The 23059-nt window shown below is 47.6% G+C and overlaps 2 protein-coding genes across 3 annotated transcripts in view; both read left to right on the top strand.

Annotated features, from left to right (window-relative positions):
- Positions 1-23059, top strand: part of DNAJC8 (DnaJ heat shock protein family (Hsp40) member C8) — a 325593-nt gene that overhangs the window by 272860 nt on the left and 29674 nt on the right. The window lies entirely within an intron of this gene.
- On the top strand, positions 11432-13441 carry LOC143817512 (lamina-associated polypeptide 2, isoforms alpha/zeta-like). Its single transcript, XM_077298987.1, has 2 exons — positions 11432-12421; positions 12496-13441. The coding sequence occupies exons 1-2, from the start codon at positions 12246-12248 to the stop codon at positions 13439-13441; spliced, it is 1122 nt and encodes a 373-aa protein (XP_077155102.1). The 5' UTR covers positions 11432-12245.

Raw genomic sequence — 23059 nt, 5'->3', positions numbered from 1 at the left:
TAGGAGCTGGATAGGACATGATGTGGCCTTGTGTGTCTGGAGAAAAAGGATTGTATGTGGAAGAACAGTTCTGTGGAGGAGGTGAGGTGGCTGGGGAGGATGGAGGAAGAAATGACTAGTTCCTTACTGCGTGGAGGGATTACAGGAAATTGTAAGAAATAAAGTAGTATGGGGTGAATGTTAAAAGAAACAGAAACATTATAGCAGTTTTCTATTCCTTTACCTTCCAGTCAATTCAAGTCTAATTCATAGTAATTAAAAATCTGTAATTTGAAAGATGAAGGACATTGAGAAAATGTTATAACTTTGCATTATTAACCCCTTAAGGACCACCAATACACCTTTTAATGGTGGCAATTAAAGGTACTTATTCCTCAGTGGCGCTGAGAAATAAGGTTATAGCGCCTCCCTGTGTTGGAAATTCTATGGGGTCTCGGGTACCGGGGGTATTCACTGAATAACGTCGACTGCAAAAAATAAAAAAAAAGTCTGATTTCCAATTTAATTTCTCTCCTCTGATATAATCTAGCACATCAGAGGAGAGAGAAATGGGGTCCCCCAAGCCCCCTCGGTACCTCCGGTGTTCCTGGACCCTCTTGCATCCCCCGTTCCTGTCTTCCAGCCATTGGCGTCTTCTGTGAAGAAAATGGCGGGCGTATGTTCAGTGCGCCCACCGAGATCTGCCGGCCGGCATCCGGCAACAATAGGAATTTTTTTTCTATTGGTTCATATTTTTTTTACAATAGATTTTTAGTGAATTTTGCAAATAGGGTGAAGTAAACCTCAATACAGACATATGTTTACAGCATACGTACAAGAGGGCATATAAACATTTAACAAACAGGGTAGGAGACAAGGGAAGGGGGAGGGAAGCCTGAGGAGGGGGTATATTATGTCCAGTTCCTGTAAAGTGATTCAATCAGAATCAGGGGGATCTGGATTGGTTAGACAAACTACAGGTGTGGCAAAGGGGGTGTGGTTGCCATACTTCGCCCAGGGAAGCCATATTTTCTCAAATTTAATAACTCTGTAAGTATGGCAGATAATTTTTCATTGATCATATACCAAGAAAGGCGTGTTTCTCCTATGCCTCATTGGGGGACACAGGACCATGGGTGTTATGCTGCTGCCACTAGGAGGAAACTAAGTTAACACATAAGAATAGCTCCTCCCCTGCAGTATACACCCTCCTGCTGGCTCTAAGTGAACCAGTTCTTGCTTAGTGTCTGTAGGAGGCACTTGGGTCTGCTTTCAGACCCCACTGTTTTTATTTTCATTTTTATTTTAATTCTATTTTTTCCCTTAATGGAGCGAATGGGGGCGACGGACCCTTTCTAGGTTCCGATCTCCCCCCGAACCACCAACAGGCAAGTACGTGGAGCGTTCCTTCCGTATCCTTTCCTGCAACGTTTGATGCCAGCCCTGAGCTCACCTTACTGGCGACGGTTCCTTCGCGTTCCGATCTCCCCCCTCCATAGCAGGCGACCACATGGAGTAGCCCTCCATCTATCTCTCCTGGAGCCAGGTGCATAGCTGGACATATTATGTATGGCGTTCATGCAGCCTCCCACTGCATCACCACTGATATAGCTGATGACGCAAGGCGGCATTATCTCTCCACCCCCTCCCTGACTATGGCGACGGTGGATTGAGCACCGGCCCACTGCATCTACCGTGAGTACACTGCAGGGGCCGAGGTGCTCGGGGGGGTCCTGGTCCCTGGGGTATAGAAGGTCCGCACCTCTAGGGCATAAAGCCTGGGTCCGTGGGTGGTCCGCAGGGTGGCTTTTTCTATAACGGAGCGCCGCACAGGATGGCACTAATAGTGGTCGCGACACCGCAGGCCGCAACCGCAAGCTTGAAAAATTTAGTCCCCGGCTATTCCCTGCATTCAGGCCGGAGTTATTGGCCACGCCCACCGGCAGTTACCGCCGCCCACCTTTTCTAGCGCTTCTCGTTCCCTGAGAAGCGCTCTCACAAATCTCGGCGGCCATCTTGGGACACCCACAGTGCTGATGCTGCAGCGCTGCTCCAGCTTTCCTTATCAGCGGTTCTGGTTTCAGGACCATACATTGCAGACCTCCCCTGGGGACTCAAGACACAGGACCTGGGTAAGCTGCAGATACATAGCTTAACACTTCCCCTGCTAGTAAGCGCTCTCCTCAAGGCTACTATGTCTCAATCAAGGCCTCACAAAAAGTCTGGGAAAACCCACACTGTATTTTTCGCTGCATGTACCTCTTGTAAGGTCTCATTACCGCGGGGTCACAATACTGCATTGTGCACAGTTTGTGAACCGGTGACTGTTCAGGAACCACCTGTTACTGATACCAAACCTAGTGAGCCTGGTCCCCCTGAGTGGGCTACCTCCCTTACCCGGTCTATGGCATCCCTGGCAAAAGCGTTAGAATCGTTCCGAGACCCCTCCTCTAACCAGGGCACCCTTACGGACGACGCTTCCAATCCTCAAAACCCCTCGTACTCTAGGGGTCGTACCTTGCCAAGGGGCTCTCGCCTTTCCAGAAAAAGGACTCATGCCATATCCCCAGACCATCACCGGGATTCGGGTTCTGAGAGCTCCATTTCTCGTTCCCCTTCCATTGGGGCTGGCAGAGCACCTGTTTCAGAGGATGACTCTGACACGTCCCTAGATCAGAAATTTCATAACGATCAGGAGACTCTCGACTCTGAGTCAGTGAATAAAGCTTTGAAACTTGAGGAGGAACCTTTATCTAAAACGGATCATGCCGTGCTCACAAGGTATTCGCTACTCATCCTAAATTTAAGGAAATCGTTGAATCTCACAGGATCTGTCCCGATAAACGATTCACAGGGCAGAAACCCATGGAATCAAAATATCCCTTTGCCCAGGATCTAAGAAAAGATTGGTCTCAATCTCCTCCGGTAGATCCTCCGGTATCACGCCTGGCTACTAAATCTATTTTATCCTCTTCGGAGGGCGCCTCTATTAAAAACCCAACCGATCATCAGATCGACAATATGGCACGTTCAGCCTTTGAAGCCTCAGCAGCCGCACTCTTCCCATCTTTTGCTGCTACGTGGGTGGTTAAGGCTACGACCCACTGGGCTGAGGTCTTGTCTGCAGCGGTGCTGGATACCGATCTCCCCCAACCCCCGCCCCGAGATATCAGACCTCGCTACTCAGATAGCCAGAGCTGGAGATTTTCCTATCGCCACGACAGCACCCACAACGAGAGAGGGGATCCGCCCACCTTCCGGACAGGAACCTACAGGTTAAAAAAGGGCGGCCCCCCCTCGCCCTCCAGTTTGGGTTCCTGTCCGGACGGCGGGAGCCTACAGTTTAGCTTACCCAGGTCCGCCAAGCCTCTGTGCGGTGTCCGGGTGAGAACGGCAGAGTCGGGGGCCTGGAAGCAGCGTCGGGGGAGGTTCTGTTTTCAGCCTCCCCCCTCGTCTGGCAAGGACCGGCTCGGTGAATAGCTGAGCGGTCGTAGTGGCGTTCCCGGGGGAAGGCATGCCGCCCCGAGTCGACCACGCGCGCACGACGCTACAGAATGTCGGCGCTTATGACCCGGAAGTAGAGGAACGACTTCCGGAGGAGGCCGGGAGGAAGAGCGCGGGACCTTTGAAAAGAAGGCAGCGCTTGGTGAGTAGTGTGCGGCAGCATGTCTTCTATAGGAGACGCCGAACACCGACCGTTAGGTGAGCAGAGGAGCAGCAGCAGATCTCACACTGGAGATGTGGCACGCGGGCAGCAGGACTCTGGCGCGTCACGTCGTACCTCACCCCCTCAAAAACCGGTACTTTATTGTTTCATCAGCAGTGGTGAGTTTATATTTGAACCATTGGCTGATACAGATTGTCCCCTGTACTATGTTTTCTTATAGGGAAAAAAGACCTCAAAGTCCAAGCATAAGCAGTGTGCGTTATGCACGGAGCCGCTACCTGACACCTATCTAAAAAAGTTATGTCAGTTGTGTATATGCCGCACGTTAGAGGAAGAAGCTCCCCTTCGTGTATCAGATTTAAGGGAAGTAATTAGGGAGGAAATAAAATCATCCCTTAAAACCAAGCGGCATGAGAAAAGTAGCATGGAGGTATTATCCGATTCCAGCCCTTCATTGCAAGAGGGCGAGTGCTCGGACACTTCATCATCGGCCTCCTCGGATGAGGAAGGAAGGCCTTGTTTCTCCACGGAGAATATGGACACTTTAATTAAAGCAGTCCGTGCAACTATGGGGGTGGCAGAGAGCAAAGAGCCAAAAACCACCCAGGAAATCATGTTTGCAGGACTGAGCCAGAGAAATCGTAGAGCTTTCCCCGTAGTTGAGACCATTAAAGATCTGGTCAGACGAGAATGGGACAAGCTGGATAAGGGGTTCTTACCTTCGGCCGCAAAAAGAAGGTACCCCTTTGAGGATGACACCTTATCTCAGTGGGTGAAGGTCCCGAAAGTGGATGCGGCAGTAGCCTCTACCTCAAAAACAGCCTCACTACCATTAGAGGATGTAGGACTCCTTAAGGATCCCTCAGACAGAAAGGCTGACATGCTCCTTAAGAAAGTGTGGGAAGCATCATCGGGAGCCTTTAAACCTGCAATTGCAGGCACCTGTACGGCGAGGTCAATCATGGTCTGGGTGACGCAGCTGGAAGAACAGCTTAAAGCCAAAACACCTAGGGATAAGTTGCTAAACTCCCTGTCTCAGGTCAGAGAAGGAGCGGCTTACCTGGCAGATGCCTCAATTGACTCCCTGAAATTAGCTGCAAGATCGGCGGGGCTCTCAAATGCAGCCCGACGGGCGCTTTGGCTAAAGACTTGGAAGGGGGATGCCCAGGCAAAAGCCAAATTGTGCTCTATACCGTGTAGGGGTGAGTACCTGTTCGGCCCGGTGCTGGATGACATACTTGCAAAGGCAGAAGATAGAAAGAAGGGATTTCCTAAAGCATTTAATCCCACTTTTAGGAACGCCTTCCGGAGACGCATGCCCTTCAGGAGATTCCAGTCAGACCAGCAGGGATATAATCGGGACTGGGAAACGTCGGATCAGAAGAAGAAAGGTGGATACTATAAAAACCCTTCATCTTTCTCAAGACGGAGACGCAGATAAAGCAGGTCTGCCAGTAGGGGGAAGACTAAAGTTCTTCTCAGCAGAATGGCAGAAGATAACATCTAGTGCCTGGATAATGGGGGTAGTCGGGTCAGGTTTAAAATTAGAGTTTTTGAGAACTCCCCCAAATCGTTTTATTGTAACATCACTGGATACTCCGGCCCAACAACAGGCCTTAGAGTTAGAGATTCAACAATTGCTGACAAAGCGAGTTATTGAAGAAGTACCAAGATATCAGGAGAAGACTGGCTTTTATTCTCCGCTGTTCTTAATCTCTAAGCCTGATGGGTCCTTTAGGACTATTATAAATTTACGCAGATTGAATGAATATCTTCAGTACCGTGGTTTTAAGATGGAATCCATCAGATCAACAACTAAGCTTTTGTTTCCTAGGTGCTACATGTCAGTGTTGGATCTAAAAGATGCGTATTACCATCTTCCAGTTCACCGGGATCATCAGCAATTCCTCAGGATGGCAGTATGGGTAAACCATCAGATTAAGCATTTCCAGTTCTTAGCAATGCCCTTTGGCCTATCCATGGCTCCTAGAATTTTTACAAAGGTTGTGTCAGAAGTAATGGCCCATGTCAGGGAAAGAGAAACCCTGGTAGTGCCCTATCTAGACGATTTTTTAATAATTGGAAATTCTGTCGCTCAGTGTACATCTAGGGTAAATGCCATAATATCATCCCTACAGGGTCTCGGGTGGATAATCAACTGGAAAAAGTCAAAACTAGAACCCACGAGACATCAATCATTCTTAGGAGTTCTCCTAGACTCAGAGAATCAGTCATCCTTCCTACCAGAAGAAAAGAAACAAAGGATCATTCAGAAGATCACGGCCGTAAGGGAAGCTCCAAACTTAAGTTTAAGAGACGCAATGTCTCTTCTAGGTTCTTTGACTGCATGTATATCGGCGGTGAGATGGGCTCAATCTCACACCCGAATGCTTCAGTACGAGGTGCTTCAAGCAGAGAAAAATCTTCGGGGTGCTCTAAGCAGGAAGTTCAGTATATCACCTGCCACTCTTCACGACCTCAGATGGTGGCTCAATCCGGTACATTTGTCAAAAGGAGTCCTCTGGACCATCACTCCGGACAACGTGGTCACGACAGATGCCAGTCCGTTCGGTTGGGGAGCCCATATGGGAGACATTCTAACCCAGGGGCGTTGGTCAAGTCTAGAGTCCCAGAATTCCTCAAACCTAAGAGAGCTGGCCGCAGTCAACCAGGCTCTTCTTTGTCTGCTACCTTCCCTGAAGAGTTTGCACGTTCAAATACAGTCAGACAATATGACTGTGGTGTCCTACATCAATCATCAGGGAGGGACAAGGTCACATTCCTTAATGACCACTGCAGCACAGATATTGTCTCTGGCCGAGGATCACTTACAATCTCTGACAGCGGTTCACATAGAAGGGAAACTCAATATAGAAGCAGACTACCTCAGTCGCCATTCCCTTCGTCAGGGAGAATGGTCCCTAGACCAGCGCATATTCAATCAGATAGTCAATCTGTGGGGATTACCGACAATAGATCTGTTTGCTACCAGGGAGAACAAGAAGACCAGGAGGTTCGCATCCTTACACAGGGCAGACCAACCTCTCATAGTGGACTCCCTTCGCGTCCGTTGGAACTTCCGGCTAGCGTATGCATTCCCTCCTATGTGTCTAATTCCGATAGTTCTCAGGAAGATCCGGGAGGAAGGGGCCAGAATAATCTTAATCGCCCCCTTTTGGCCCAGGAGGCCTTGGTTTTCTCTTCTCAAAGCAATGTCTGTCACCGATCCCTGGGTGTTACCAGTGGTTCCGGATCTTCTCTCTCAAGGTCCATTTCGTCATCCAGATTTGGAGACTCTTCACTTAACAGCGTGGAACTTGAGAGGGAGCTTCTGAAGGAGAGGGGGTTCTCCGAGGCTTTAGTAACTACCTTATTGAAAAGCAGGAAGGAGGTTACAACAAAAATCTATTCAAAAATTTGGAAAAAATTCCTTATGTTTTACCAGAAACCATTGGGAGATAATGCTCCGATCTCAGCCATTTTAGAATTTCTTCAGAAGGGCTGGGAGTTGGGTCTAGCGGTTAACACTCTAAGGGTTCATGTATCAGCCTTAGGAGCTCTGTACAACAGTGACATAGCTGGTAATAGATGGGTTGCTAGATTTATTAAGGCATGTCAGCGTTCTAACCCAATCCATATTGCCAGGGTACCTCCTTGGGACCTCAACTTGGTGCTTGAGGCGTTGACTGAACCCCCCTTTGAGCCATTAGAATCTATTTCAATTAAAAATCTAACGTTAAAAACAGCCTTACTCTTAGCGTTAACATCTGCCAGGAGGGTCAGTGATATACATGCTTTGTCAGTAGATCCTCCCTACTTGATAATTCTCCAAGATAAGATTGCCTTAAAACCTGATCCTGCATACTTGCCAAAAGTGGCAACTAAATTTCATAGAAGTCAGGAGATTTATTTACCATCTTTCTATGAAAATCCGGGTTCAGATGAGGAGAAAAAATATCATACCCTAGATGTTAAGAGGGTAATATTAGAATACCTGGATAGGACACAAAGCTGGAGACAGAGTAGGGCTCTGTTTATTTCTTTCCAGAATCGAAAAAAGGGTTCCAGTGTCACGAAGAGCTCTATCGCTAGGTGGATTAGAGAAGCGATATGTCTGGCCTACTCTGCCAGGGGAGTAACACCACCCGAAGGCATCAGGGCGCACTCCACTCGGGCCATGGCATGATCCTGGGCGGAGAAGGCAGATGTCCCCATTGAAATGATATGTAAGGCGGCAACTTGGTCATCACCTTCCACCTTTTATAAACACTATCAAGGCGATCTATCTGCTAATGCCAGCTTACAGTTTGGCCGTGCAGTACTTAGTGCTGTGGTCCCTCCCAGTTAATTAGTCTTTGAAAGTCTCTCGTTGTGGGTGCTGTCGTGGCGATAGGAAAACCGGTTTTTACGTACCGGTAATAGGATTTTACAGAGTCCACGACAGCACCCATACATTCCCCCCCGTATTTAGTTACTTATTCCTGCACTCTGTTGGAAGGTGTGCCTTAGAGATCACTCTATAGAGGTGGTGGTATTTAGTAGTGTTTAAGATAATATTATCATGTACTGATTCATTGGCGGTATCCCTTGTACTCTGGAACACAAACTGGAGGGCGAGGGGGGGCCGCCCTTTTTTAACCTGTAGGTTCCTGTCCGGAAGGTGGGCGGATCCCCTCTCTCGTTGTGGGTGCTGTCGTGGACTCTGTAAAATCCTATTACCGGTACGTAAAAACCGGTTTTGTAGTTACCGCGTCCCTGGACGCTGCTAACTGTGCTTCGCAAGCAGCAGCAAACGCCATCACCATCCGGAGGTCCTTATGGCTCAGGGACTGGCATGCGGATTCGGCTTCCAAAAAGTCATTGACTTCTCTTCCACATCAGAGTGGTCACCTTTTTGGCGAAAAGCTCGACCAATTAATTTCCGATACCACTGGAGGGAAGAATAAATTTCTTCCACAACAGAGACCCTTTTGGAACCAGCAGCAGCAGGCTCGGTCCCGATTTTTTATTTTTTTTTCGCTTCAACTCAAATTGGTCCTCTACTTCCACATCTTCCGGACCTGGCCCGGCACAACATAGTTACATAGTTACATAGTTATTAAGGTTGAAGGAAGACTTTAAGTCCATCTAGTTCAACCCATAGCCTAACCTAACATGCCCTAACATGTTGATCCAGGGGAAGGCAAAAAAAACCCATGTGGTAAGAGTAAGCTCCACCATGGGGAAAAAATTTCCTTCCCGACCCCACATACGGCAATCAGACTAGTTCCCTGGATCAACGCCCTATCAAGGAATCTAGTGTATATACCCTGTAACATTATACTTTTCAAGAAAGGCATCCAGTCCCCTCTTAAATTTAAGTAATGAATCACTCATTACAACATCATACGGCAGAGAGTTCCATAGTCTCACTGCTCTTACAGTAAAGAACCCGCGTCTGTTATTATGCTTAAACCTTTTTTCCTCCAGACGTAGAGGATGCCCCCTTGTCCTCGTCTCAGGTCTATGATTAAAAAGATCATCAGAAAGGTCTTTGTACTGTCCCCTCATATATTTATACATTAACATAAGATCACCCCTTAGCCTTCGTTTTTCCAAACTAAATAGCCCCAAGTGTAATAACCTATCTTGGTATTGCAGACCTCCCAGTCCTCTAATAACCTTGGTCGCTCTTCTCTGCACCCGCTCTAGTTCAGCTATGTCTTTCTTATACACCAGAGACCAGAACTGTGCACAGTATTCTAAGTGTGGTCGCACTAGTGACTTGTATAGAGGTACAATTATGTTCTCCTCATGAGCATCTATGCCTATTTTAATACATCCCATTATTTTATTTGCCTTTGTAGCAGCTGCCTGACACTGGCCACTGAATATGAGTTTGTCATCCACCCATACACCCAGGTCCTTTTCATTGACAGTTTTACCCAGAATTTTAGAATTAAGCACATAGTTATACATCTTATTACTTCTACCCAAGTGCATGACCTTACATTTATCCCCATTAAAGTTCATTTGCCATTTATCAGCCCAAGCTTCTAGTTTACATAAATCATCCTGTAATACAAAATTGTCCTCCTCTGTCTTGATTACCCTGCAGAGTTTAGTGTCATCTGCAAATATTGAAATTCTACTCTGAATGCCCCCTACAAGGTCATTAATAAATATGTTAAAAAGAAGAGGGCCCAATACTGACCCCTGTGGTACCCCACTGCTAACCGCGACCCAGTCCGAGTGTGCTCCATTAATAACCACCCTTTGTTTCCTATCCCTGAGCCAGCTCTCAACCCACTTGCACATATTTTCCCCTATCCCCATTATTCTCATTTTATGTATCAACCTTTTGTGTGGCACCGTATCAAAAGCTTTTGAAAAGTCCATATACAATACATCCACTGGGCTCCCTTGGTCCAGTCCGGAACTTACCTCTTCATAGAAGCTGATCAAATTAGTCTGACATGAACGGTCCCTAGTAAACCCGTGCTGATACTGGGTCATGAGGTTATTCCTCTTCAGATACTCCAGTATAGCATCCCTTAGAATGCCCTCCAGGATTTTACCCACAGTAGAGGTTAAGCTTACTGGCCTATAATTTCCGAGTTCAGTTTTTGTCCCCTTTTTGAATATTGGCACCACATTTGCTATGCGCCAGTCCTGTGGTACAGACCCTGTCATTATGGACTCTTTAAAGATTAAAAATAATGGTCTATCAATGACTGTACTTAATTCCTGCAGTACTCAGGGGTGTATCCCATCCGGGCCCGGAGATTTGTCAATTTTAGTGATTTTTAGACGCCGCCGTACTTCCTGCTGGGTTAAGCAGGTAACATTTAATTGGGAATTTTTATCACTAGTCATATTGGCTGCCATGGGATTTTCTTTTGTAAATACTGATGAAAAAAAGTCATTTAGCATATTGGCTTTTTCCTCATCCTCATCCACCATTTCCCCCAGACTATTTTTCAGGGGGCCAACACTATCATTTTTTAGTTTCTTACTATTTATGTAGTTAAAGAATATTTTGGGGTTATTTTTGCTCTCTCTGGCAATGAGTCTCTCTGTCTCAATCTTTGCTACCTTGATTTGCTTTTTACAGAATTTATTTAATTTTCTATATTTATTTAATGCCTCATCACTACCTACTTCCTTTAATTCTCTAAATGCTTTCTTTTTGTCTCTTATTGCGCCCCTTACAGCTCTATTTAGCCATATTGGTTTCCTCCTATTTCTAGTATGTTTATTCCCATACGGTATATACTGTGCACGGGTCCTATCCAGGATGCTAATAAACGTCTCCCATTTTCTTTGTGTACTTTTATGTCTCAGGATATAGTCCCAGTTAATTGCACCAAGATCCTCTCTCATCCGTTGGAAATTTGCCCTCCTGAAGTTTAGTGTCCTTGTCACCCCTCTACTACACATCTTATTAAAGGAGACCTGAAAAGTTATTATTTTGTGATCACTATTCCCCAAGTGACCCCCAACCCTTATATTTGATATGCGGTCTGGCCTGTTGGTTAATATTAGGTCTAGCAGTGCCCCCCTCCTTGTTGGGTCCTGAACCAGTTGTGAAAGGTAATTGTCTCTCATAGTTGTCAAAAACCGATTACCTTTACTGGAACTGCAGGTTTCTGTTCCCCAATCTATTTCAGGGTAGTTGAAGTCCCCCATAATAATGACTTCTCCTTGAGTCGCAGCTTCATCTATTTGCTTTACGAGGATATTCTCCATTGCTTCCATTATTTTTGGAGATTTATAACAAACCCCTATCAGTAATTTATTATTTTTTCCAGTTCATCCACCTGACAGCACCATGGAGGTTGTCTTCTTATCCACAGTGGGACAGGAAACCACGAGTATAAAAGGACCCTCCCCTTACCAATCCTCAGTGTTTTTCCTGTCCCACTTTGGATAGGAACCGCGAAATTCCGGCAAGCTCCGTGGGGATGTGTGGATCGGGGGGTCTAGGCCCTGTTTTACCCTTCCCGCTGCAAGAACCCCGTGCGCTGAAACCCGACACAGGGTCCCTCAGCCTACCCAGTGTAGCGCTGCTCCTGGGGTTGCCGGACGTTCCTCCCAGGGGGGGCTCTCGTCCGTGCACGCTGTAACTCCCTGTGACATGAGGCGGTCAGGCGGCTCACCGCAGCACCGCATCGCCCGGGCAGCGCCGCACGCTGAAGTCCGGAGTAGCCGCTTCCGGGTGAGTCAGACAGGGTCGGCGTCTGTTTCCGGTACGGAGCACTTCCGGGGCATGCCGGCGAGCACGAGCGCTCCAACGCCAGAAAGGATAAAAGGTAATGGGAGTAGGTAGACCCCTATCCTGCAATATCCGAGATGGAGGATTCCGCCAGGATAGAGGGTGATAATCAGGCCCACGTAAGTCCCCCGCAGAGGGCAACTGGTAATACCTGCCCCCCGACTGTTTCTACCTCTTTCTAAAACAGAGCCGCTTCTGTTATTATAGGTAGCCTCCACCGCCGCAGCTAAGAAAGGGAGATGTAAGAAGTGCCCCTTATGCTCCACTAAACTAAAGGACACATGGCAGAAACCCCTGTGTGAGCCCTGCACTAACCGCATACTGGGCGAAGAGCAGGCCTCTCTCATGTCTAACATGCGGGCTATTATCAGGGAGGAGGTACAGGCGTCAGTCTCTGGCTTAATGACTCCTCAACCATCACAACCAGATAAGAAGAGAATGAGGGATTCGGACTCTTCGTCTGAGGGGGCCTTGTCCGATTCAGAGCTGGAGAACGAGGAGTTTAAAGACCCTCCCGGCAGGTGAGGGGGCTCCGCGCTGTGCACAGCCCCGGTGTCCGGCGGGATAGACACTTACGTCTGCTGTTTCTCCACAGGGGGAAAAAATACTTATTTTCCTCTGCGGACACGGACGAGCTCCTGGGCGCAGTAAGGCACACCATGCAAATTGAAGAGCCGCCAGCCTCTTGTTCAATCCAAGATGAAATGTTTGGCGGATTACGAGCCCAGACCTCAAAAGTCTTCCCCGTCAACGCTCATATTCGTGGAATGATTCTGGAGGAATGGGAGGAGGCGGAAAAACGCCTAATCATTCCTAAAGACTTTAAGCTACGCCTCCCTTTTGATCCAGCGGAGGTCAAAGACTGGGAGGATGTCCCTAAAATAGACATTCCCTTAGCCAGAGTCTCCAAAAGAACTGCAATACCCTTTGAGGACTCATCTAACCTAAAGGAGGCTATGGATAGGAAGGCAGACAGTCTCCTAAAACGAGCCTGGGAGAGCTCAGCAGCTGTAATGCGTGCGAACATAGCAGCAACTTCAGTAGCACGGTCTATGCACCTATGGGTGGACGACCTAGCGGACCAGCTTTCCTCTAAAACCCCTAGAGAAACAATATTAAAATCCCTTCCCCTCCTTAAAATGGGTACAGATTTCTTAGCAGATGCGTCGGCAGAAACAGTAAGGTTTACGGCCAGGAATCAATCCTTATCAAACGCGGCCAGAAGAGCCATCTGGCTCAAGAACTGGTCCGGGGACGTACATTCCAAAAATAAGCTCTGCGCCATACCATTTTCAGGAGGAAGAGTTTTCGGTCCGGTACTAGATGACATCTTAGAAAAAGCGTCAGATGATAAAAAGGGGTTCCCAGAGGACAAGCGCAGAAAATTTCAGCCCTTTCGGAGACCACGTTTTAATCAAAAAAGTGATTATAGGGGGAAAGGGAAACAAGGCAGGTGGAGCTACCCAAAGGGTGGAGAATCTAGAACCAAAAATAAGGAATCCACCTTTTCAGGTTCAACACCGAGCTACCATAGAAAATGACGCCACCAGAGTGGGAGGGCGTTTAACCAGGTTTTCGGGAGGCTGGCAAAAGATCACTACAAGCCCATGGGTGTTACAACTAGTGGCTCAGGGCTACAGAATCGAGTTCTCTTCTCCTCCCCCACAAAAATTCCTGATCTCCAGCCCCCATCTCACCGCAACATCGCCCATGTGGGTAGATATTCAGGACCTGCTAAAAACAGCTGCGATTGTCCCGGTACCTCCCCAAGAGATAGGACAGGGATTTTATTCAAGCCTATTCTCTATAATAAAACCTTCGGGGGAGTCAAGAACTATCATAAATCTCAAACACCTAAATTCTTGGGTAGTATACAAACGATTCAAAATGGAATCGATAAGATCTACGATTCCCCTCCTGGACAGGGGAGTGGTTATGTGCACTCTAGACTTAAAGAGTGCGTATTACCACGTTCCTATCTGCCTAAACCACCAAAAATATCTGAGGTTTGCAGTAGAAAAAGGAGGAAAAGTCCTTCATTACCAGTTTCGTTGTCTGCCGTTCGGTCTAGCTTCAGCGCCAAGAATTTTTACAAAGATTATGATAGAGGTAGTAGCCTACCTAAGAAATCGAGATATCTTAGTCATCCCGTATCTGGACGACTTCCTTGTGGTAGCAGACACGGTAGATCAACTCAGGATCGACTGTCAGTTCGTAATCTCCACACTGCAGAATTTGGGGTGGATCATAAACTGGAAAAAATCCGATCTAGTACCCAAACGGAGCATAAAATTCCTCGGGGTCATGTTAGACTCAGATGTCAGGATGTCCTTTTTGCCGGAGGAAAAACTGCGAGGCATAATAAGCAAGATTCATCTCTTCGCGAAAAGCAGAGTTTCCATCAGAGATGCTATGAAAATCCTAGGAATGATGACGGCCTGCATACCTTGCGTGAACTGGAGTCAGTTTCACTCCCGACAGCTTCAACAGGCGATTCTCTCATCCTGGGACAGAAGACAGGGATCCTTGGACAGGGTGATACAGCTGCCAAACCAGGTGAAAACCTCGTTGCGTTGGTGGACAGATCCCAAAAACCTCAGGCGGGGAGTACCCTGGAGTCATACTCCCGAAGTAATAATTACCACGGCCGCAAGTCAGCAAGGCTGGGGAGGCCACGTCCAGGGAAGGTATTACCAGGGTCTGTGGACCCGAGAAAACAGCACGCGGTCCTCAAACTTCAGAGAGCTGCTCGCAGTCTGGAAGGTCCTATCTTCAGCGCAAGCCTTGGTGAAGAACAGGCACATAAAGGTGCTCTCGGACAACACGACAGCAGTGGCGTTCCTTCGACATCAAGGTGGTCCGAGACACAGAGCTCTACAGCAGTTGGCGGAACGAATCTTCAGGTGGGCAGAAGTGACGGTACTCTCGATCTCCGCAGTTCACCTGGAAGGTTCCAGCAACCAAGTAGCAGACTTCCTGAGCAGGAGGACGGTTCTATCTACAGAATGGGAGCTAAACAACGTGGTTTTCAGAGACCTGTGTCGTCATTGGGGGTACCCGGAGATAGACCTCTTTGCAACCAGACAGAACGCAAAAACCAGCATCTTCTATTCACTAAACCCTCAGGAAAACCCGGCTGGAGTCGATGCCTTCTCCCAATCATGGGAGAGAGGCCTGTTGTACGCGTTCCCACCGCTTGCTCTAATACCAAGAACTCTCAGGAAGATCGCAGAAGATGGAGCCAAAGTCCTTCTTGTAGTACCGTACTGGCCGAAGAGGAGTTGGTTTACCTTACTGAAAAAGATGTCAAAGGAGAAACCAGTTATTCTTCCACAAAGAAGGGATCTCCTCTTTCAAGGTCCCGTTCTCCACCAGAATCCGGAATCCCTCCGTCTATCAGCCTGGATCCTGAGCGGCAAGTCCTAAGAGCAAAGGGTTTATCGGACGAGGTAATCTCTACGTTAAAAGCAAGCAGGAAGCCAGTAACCTCTTCTATCTACTTAAAAATCTGGAAAAAATTCTGCAGTTACTGTGGAGAAACTGCAGTCGATACTGACCGCCCTAATGTTCCCAAAATCCTCGATTTTCTCCAGGCAGGGTTTAATGCAGGTCTCAGACCCAGTACCTTACGGGTACAAATCGCGGCCCTTAGTGTTTTCTACGACTGTACTTTATCAGCTCACCCATGGATAAGTCGATTTTCCAGGGCAGTTGCAAGACTAAAACCTCTGTTAAGAAAGACTATCCCACCATGGGACTTAAATCTGGTTCTTAACGAATTATGTAAAATTCAGTTTGATTTGGATGATAACCCAGACATAGGTAAATTGTCCCTAAAAACGGCCTTCCTCGTAGCCATTACTTCCGCTAAGAGACTGGGAGAGCTTCAGGCCCTCTCTATTCAAGATCCATACTTACAAATTTTTCATGACAGGCTGGTTCTGAGACTGGACCCAGCTTTCCTTCCGAAGGTGGTCTCCGATTCAAATATTAATCAGGAAGTCATACTCCCTTCCTTCTTTCAGTCTCCCAAAAATCAAAAAGAGTCTCTTTATCATAGTCTGGATGTTAGAGAATCGGTTCTTAAATACCTAGAAATTACAGCACCCTGGAGGGTAGATAATAACCTGTTTGTTCAGTTTAGAGGCCCGAATAAGGGTAAGAAGGCGTCTAAATCCACAATCGCGAGATGGATTAGATCCGCAATAATATCGGCCTATAAAGCCCGGGGGAGGGATCCACCGGGTTATATCAGAGCACATTCGTCTAGGTCAATGGCAGCCTCATGGGCAGAAAAAGGGGGCGCTTCAGCAGATCAAATTTGTAACGCCGCTTCCTGGTCAAATCTTAGTACGTTCTCCAAACATTACAAACTAGACGTAATGTCAACACAATTAAGTTTTGGCAGGAGGGTACTCCAGGCAGTATTCCCACCCTAGGAAGTAGTCTGCTTTGGTACTTCTCCATGGTGCTGTCAGGTGGATGAACTGGAAAACGGTAATTAGTCTTACCGGTAATAGTATTTCCAGGAATCCATCCTGACAGCACTACTAGTTTCCCTTCCCATGCTAATTTACTAAGATCTAATGTGATGTAAACATTTGTATCTTGCTTGTGTTTAATAAAATATTCTTTTTTGGCATCCATCCAGATGTGGTACTTTGAAAATCACTGAGGATTGGTAAGGGGAGGGTCCTTTTATACTCGTGGTTTCCTGTCCCACTGTGGATAAGAAGACAACCTCCATGGTGCTGTCAGGATGGATTCCTGGAAATACTATTACCGGTAAGACTAATTACCGTTTTCCCCCTCCCCTTATCTCCACCCACAGGGACTCTACATTTTCATTAGATTCACCTATATTATCATGCAGGATGGGTTTTAAGGTGGATTTTACATACAGACACACCCCTCCCCCTCGCTTATCGCTTATCAACAGAGGGATAGAGGTCCTCAGACCTCTTACAAACCTTCCCCTTCTTGGAGAGGCAGGCCTAGGCAGTCAGGGTCCAGAGGGTCCAGACCGGGCAGGTCTCCCACACAATGACTCCCTTCCGTATCTGGAGGACACCCTCAAAGTAGGCGGCCGGCTGCTTTCCTTCAGCGTCGCGTGGCTCTTGGTCATTCGCGACGAATGGGTCTGTGACCTAGTATCCTCGGGATACAAGATAGAATTCTCCACTCTTCCACCAAATCGCTTCTTCCTGTCTTCTCCTCCCAGGGCAAAGGCATCAGAGTTCTTCCAGGCCATAAGCTCTCTAAAAGAAGACAGGGGTATTATCCCGGTCCCTCAAAGCGAAAGGTTTCAAGGTTTTTATTCAAACCTGTTCATTGTTCCAAAGAAGGACGGAACAGTACGGCCCATACTGGACCTAAAACTGCTGAACAAGTTTGTCAGGGTGCGACGGTTCCGGATGGAATCGCTTCGTTCTGTCATCGCCTCCATGGAAAAAGGTGAGTTCATGGGGTCCATAGTCATCCAGGACGCGTACCTCCACATTCCCATTTTACTTTCTCACCAAAGGTTCCTTCGCTTCGCAGTTAAGGAAGATCACTTTCAATTTGCTGCTCTGCCCTACGGCCTCGCCACCGCTCCCAGGGTATTCACCAAGGTCATGTCGGCCACCGTGGCCATCCTTCATACCTGAGGTGTGGTGGTGTTACCGTATCTAGACGATATCCTCATCAAAGGCCACTCTTTCCGCACCTGCAAGGAGGCCGTGAACATCACAATAGATACTCTTTCTCACCTGGGTTGGAAGATAAACTTCAAAAAATCTTCCCCAGTACCGGCTCAGCGAATTTCCTTTCTAGGAATGATACTGGACTCGTCCCAGGGGTTAGTACTTCTTCCCCCGGAAAAGATCTCAGTCTTACAGCGGGAAGCTCAGAAGCTCTCCCAACCTCATTCTCGCTCTCTACGTTTTAGTATGAGAGTCTTCGGCAGGATGGTAGCAGCTATGGAGGCGGTCCCATTCGCTCAACTACACCTCCGCCCCTTACAACATGCTCTCCTGGCTGTGTTGGACAGGAACCCGTTATCTCTCGATCGTCGTTTCCTCCTTCCCCAGCGAGTCAGACAGTCTCTCAGGTGGTGGACTTTGAAGTCCTCCCTGAATCAAAGGAAGTCCTTTCTCCCAGTACATTGGCTAGTTGTGACAACAGATGCCAGTCTTCTGGGCTGGGGAGCAGTGTTCCACCATCACACTGCGCAGGGCCGCTGGTCTCGCTGGTCTCTTCAGGAAGCTCGCCTGCCCATCAACATCCTGGAAATACGGGCAATCAGGTTGGCTCTTCTTCAATACCATCCCTTCCTGACAGGTCGTCCCATCAGGATTCAGTCCAACAATGCCACGGCAGTGGCATACATCAACCGGCAGGGGGGAACATGCAGCAAGGCAGCCATGACCGAGGTAGGCCACATTCTTCATTGGGCCGAGGAAAACCGCTCAATGATATCAGCGGTTCACATCCCGAGAGTGGAAAATTGGGAGGCAGATTTCCTCAGCCGTCAAGGTCTCGACTCCTGATGGTCTCTCCATCCGGAAATCTTCCACCAGATCTGCTGTCGTTGGGGAACCCCGGATGTGGATCTGATGGCCTCACGGCTAAATTCCAAGGTTCCCAACTTCATAGCTCGGTCTCACGATCCGGCAGCCATTGGGGCAGATGCACTTGGTCACTCGTGGCATCAGTTCCAGCTTCCGTACATATTTTCCCCGCTTCCCTTGCTGCCGAGAGTCATCAAGAAGATCAGAGCGGAGGGGATACCAGTAATCCTGATTGCGCCAGATTGGCCGCGCAGGGCCTGGTACGCCAAACTAGTTCAACTAGTCGCCAATGTCCCCTGGCGATTACCGAATCGCACAGACTTATTGTCCCAGGGCCCCATTTACCACCAGAACTCCGAGGCCCTGTGTTTGACGGCATGGCCATTGAGTCCTGGGTGCTGACACAGACAGGCTTCTCTCAGAAGGTCATTTCTACCATGATCAGTGCTAGAAAGCCTAAGTCTATGCATATATATATCATCGCATTTGGAAGACCTTATTCTCATGGTGCAAGGACCGAGGACGCTCTCCTCTTGCTTTTTCCATTCCTTCCATCCTTGAATTCCTTCACTCGGGTTTGGACTTAGGTCTCGCCCTTAGTTCTCTCAAAGGGCAGATTTCAGCTTTGTCAGTCCTGTTCCAATGTAAAATTGCCAACAGATTACAGGTGAAGACGTTCATTCAGGGAGTCTCCCATGTGGTGCCTTCCTATAAGATGCCATTGGAACCATGGGACCTTAATTTTGTCCTCTGTGTCTTGCAGGAGGCTCCTTTTGAACCTCTGCAGGACGTTTCCCTGTCTTTTCTGTCATGGAAAGTTGCCTTCCTGGTTGCTGTCACGTCCATCCGACGAGTCTCAGAACTGGCTGCTTTGTCTTGCCAAGTTCCTTTCCTCACTTTTCATAAAGATAAGGTGGTTTTGAGAACATCCCAGTCTTTTCAGAAGAAAGTTGTCTCATCTTTCCACCTGAATGAGGAAATTGTCTTGCCTTCACTTTGTCCGGCACCAGTACATCGCACCGAGAAGGCTCTTCACACACTGGACTTGGTGAGAGCCCTTAGGATATACGTCTCGAGGACGGCGTCTTTCCCCAGGTCAGATGCCCTGTTTGTGCTCCCGGAAGGGTCGAGGAAAGGTCTAGCCACTTCCAAAGCTACGATAGCCAAGTGGATTCGTACAGCTATCCAGGAGTCCTACCGAGTCAGAGGTCACTCCGTCCCAGCAGGGATTAAGGCTCATTCTACTCAGTCAGTGGGTGCGTCTTGGGCCATCCGGCACCAAGCATCGGCAGCACAAGTCTGCAGAGCTGCGACTTGGTCCAGCCTGCATAAGTTTACGAAACATTACCATGTCCATTCTCAGGCCTCATAATAGTAGAAATTCACCGCACACTCTTATATGTCAATTTGCAGGCGTGCTGTACACACTTTTTTTATTCCAAAAAAGATTGTCTCAAACAGATAAATAGACCACAAGCAGTGTAGGGATACAATTTCGATATAACAACCCAACGTTTCGACCCTCCCGGGTCTTAGTCATGGGGTTACTTGGTTACAGGTGCCAGAATAGAGGGTGAAGAATATGGTGAGGGACCCTTGTACTTAGAGTACCAGAAACTGCTTTAAGAGTGGTATCCAGAATGATGGAGCGGCGCGTCCGCGTCCTGCTCAGTGTGCAGCTGTTTGGTGTGAATCTCTACTATTATGTTCTGGGGCCATCACGGTCCGTTACGCCAGCACCTCATATTTTGACCAGAGTGCACACCATCTCTCCTCATTCTCAGGCCTCGGCAGATGCGTCCATCGGCAGACAAATTTTGCAGGCAGCAGTGCCGCATCTGTTACTTGTGGGTACAAGGAGCAATTGCAGTGGATTGTTTCCCACCCAGGGACTGCTTTAGGACATCCCATGGTCCTGTGTCCCCCAGGCATAGGAGAAATAGGGATTTTTGTGTACTCACCGTAAAATCTTTTTCTCCGAGCCAATCATTGGGGGACACAGCACCCACCCTGTTAGCCTATTGGCTTTGGTTTTATTGTGTTGACTTGGTTTTGACATAGTTCATTCTTGTTAAATGTTAAGTTCCTACTGCTTTGTTACCAAACTGGTTCACTTAGAGCCAGCAGGAGGGTGTATACTGCAGGGGAGGAGCTATTCTTATGTGTTAACTTAGTTTCCTCCTAGTGGCAGCAGCATAACACCCATGGTCCTGTGTCCCCCAATGATTGGCTCGGAGAAAAGGATTTTACGGTGAGTACACAAAAATCCCTATTTTAACCGCAGATAACTTTAGACTTGGTTTTTTCAATGCCAAAGCTATGGTTTGTTTGGCTGCCAGGAATATAAATGTAATGAGGGCTTGAGTGTGTTTAGGGATGTTGCGGATACGTTTGTTGAGTAAAGCCTCCCAAGGTTTTTTTTTAGGTTTATGTTCGTTATTGAGAAGACCAAGTGATATATTGTAATCCAAAATCTCCGTACAATCGCGCCTAGCCACCATATGTGGAACATATCTCCTGTGGAATTGCACCCTCTAAAGCAATTTAGAGAGTAGTTAGCGACTGCCTTAGCCACGCTGGCTGGGGTCAGGTACCACCTGGTCAACACCTTATAATTTAGCAGCGCGAAGTGTAGTTTAAACAGCTCCTATGTGAGAGGGAGTTGATATATGAGTAGAGAAGTGATATAATGCCTGGTGGGTGTGGATTTTGACGGCATCTTTGTTCAAAGGGAGTAAAGTATAGGGAGGGGTAGAATTTTTTAATAATGAATTGACAACGTTTTTAAGTTGCAAATAACAAAATACCTCTCAGGACCAATAATGGAATAATCCCATCAACGTTGAAGAGATGGTGGACTCTGGTTATCCCTGCAGCGACCCATAAATGGAAGTTCCTAAGGGACTCTCTACCTCGGGGGAACTGGAGATTGCCCCAAAGGGGGGGCGAGGGGCAAGAATGGTGAGATTAGCTGCGAGGAATATTTCAACGAATCCAAAATCTTAAGAGTGTGTGCTATAATAGGATTCGAGATGTGCCTACACTGAGCTGGGAGAATCCATAATAATGCATCGAGGGTACCTGAGTGACGTTCAGGGGCCTCTAGAGAAAGCCACAGAGGAGGTTCAGAATAGGCATGGTATAGGGTCAATTGACCTAATTGGGCTGCTTTGGTAATATTTAGAAAGGTTGGGATCCCCCAAACCCCCCTTTAAACGATGACGATAGAGGGTAGCTCTATTAACCCTGGGGAGGCCACCCCTCCAGACAAAAGTGTCGACTAATCTTTGGGCTATTTTGAGGTAGTATGAAGGGACAGGGACTGGCAAAACTCGAAATAAATAAAGTAATTTGGGGAGAATAGTCATCTCCAATACACGCACACGGCCGAGCCAGGAGAAATGTAACTTCTCCCATGACTGGAGTAGCAAACGAAGTTTGCGGAGCATGTGGGCATAATTGGCTGCAAAAAGGGAGTCTAAATTGGCTGTCAATTTTACTCCTAGGTAATCCAGGTGGTTAGTAGCACATTGAAACGGAAAGTCATGTTGGAGCTGTGAAACAATAGTTGGAGGAAGGGATATATTCATGGCGTATGATTTTGAATGATTAACCTGTAAACCAGAGATATGTTCAAAATTACTAAGGTCTTGAAGTAGGGCCGGCAAGGATGTCTGTGGCGTTGATAAGAGAAGTAGCATGCCATCTGCAAACATAAAGAGTTTGTGGGAAACTGACGCTATTTCTACACCTTGTATATTAGAATTGAGTCGGAGGTGAATAGCTAATGGTTCGAATGCCAAAAGGAATAGTAAGGGTGATAGGGGACATCCTTGTCGAGTACCTCTACCAATAGGGGAAGAGCGCAGAGGAGAAGCCAATATAACGTACGTAAGCCGATGGGGAGCTGTAAAGCGCATGAATCCATGAAAGAAAGTAGTCCGGAAACTTCCACTTCCGCAAGACCGCAAACAGATAAGGCCAAGAAATAGTCAAAGGCTTTTTTAATATCCAGCGACAATAACATGCTTGATAGGTTGCTCTGTTTGCAGAGGTGCAGTAGATTGGAGACTCTCCATATATTATCTGAGGCTTGTCTACAATGAACAAAGCCTACTTGATCTCTATGTATTAGAGTTCCCAGGCCTGAGTTCAAGCGCTGAGATAGAATTTTAGCCAGTATCTTAAGGTCTATGTTAATAAGGGATATTGGTCTATAGTTAGACCAGAGTAAGTGATCAGTTTGGTTTTGGTATCATGGATATTGCAGCCATTAAAGAGGCTCCCCCTGGTTTGTTACCATTCCTTAAAGAGTTAAAGGGAACCTGTCACCCCCAAAATCGAGGGTGAGCTAAGCCCACCAGCTGTAGATTAGCCCCCAATGTATCCTAAAAGATGAGAAAAAGAGGTTAGTTTATACTCACCTGGGCGGTGGTCCGATCCAGTGGGCGTCGCGGTCCGGTCTGGGGCCTCCCATCTTCATAGGATGACGTCCTCTTCTGGTCTTCACGCTGTGGCTCTGGCGCAGGCGTACTTTGTCTGCCCTGTTGAGGGCAGAGCAAAGTACTGCAGGCGCCGGGAAAGGTCAGAGAGGCTCGGCACCTGCGC

This window comes from Ranitomeya variabilis, chromosome 3 (assembly GCF_051348905.1).
Source record: "Ranitomeya variabilis isolate aRanVar5 chromosome 3, aRanVar5.hap1, whole genome shotgun sequence".
Lineage (NCBI taxonomy): Eukaryota > Metazoa > Chordata > Amphibia > Anura > Dendrobatidae > Ranitomeya > Ranitomeya variabilis.
This window is presented reverse-complemented; position numbering and strand designations above follow the sequence as displayed.

Coding starts and splice junctions, on each gene's coding strand:
- LOC143817512 (XM_077298987.1), top strand. CDS start 12,246: ATGTCTAACATGCGGGCTATTATCAGGGAGGAGGTACAGGCGTCAGTC. Junction 12,422..12,495: donor TTTAAAGACCCTCCCGGCAG/GTGAGGGGGCTC, acceptor GTTTCTCCACAG/GGGGAAAAAATACTTATTTT.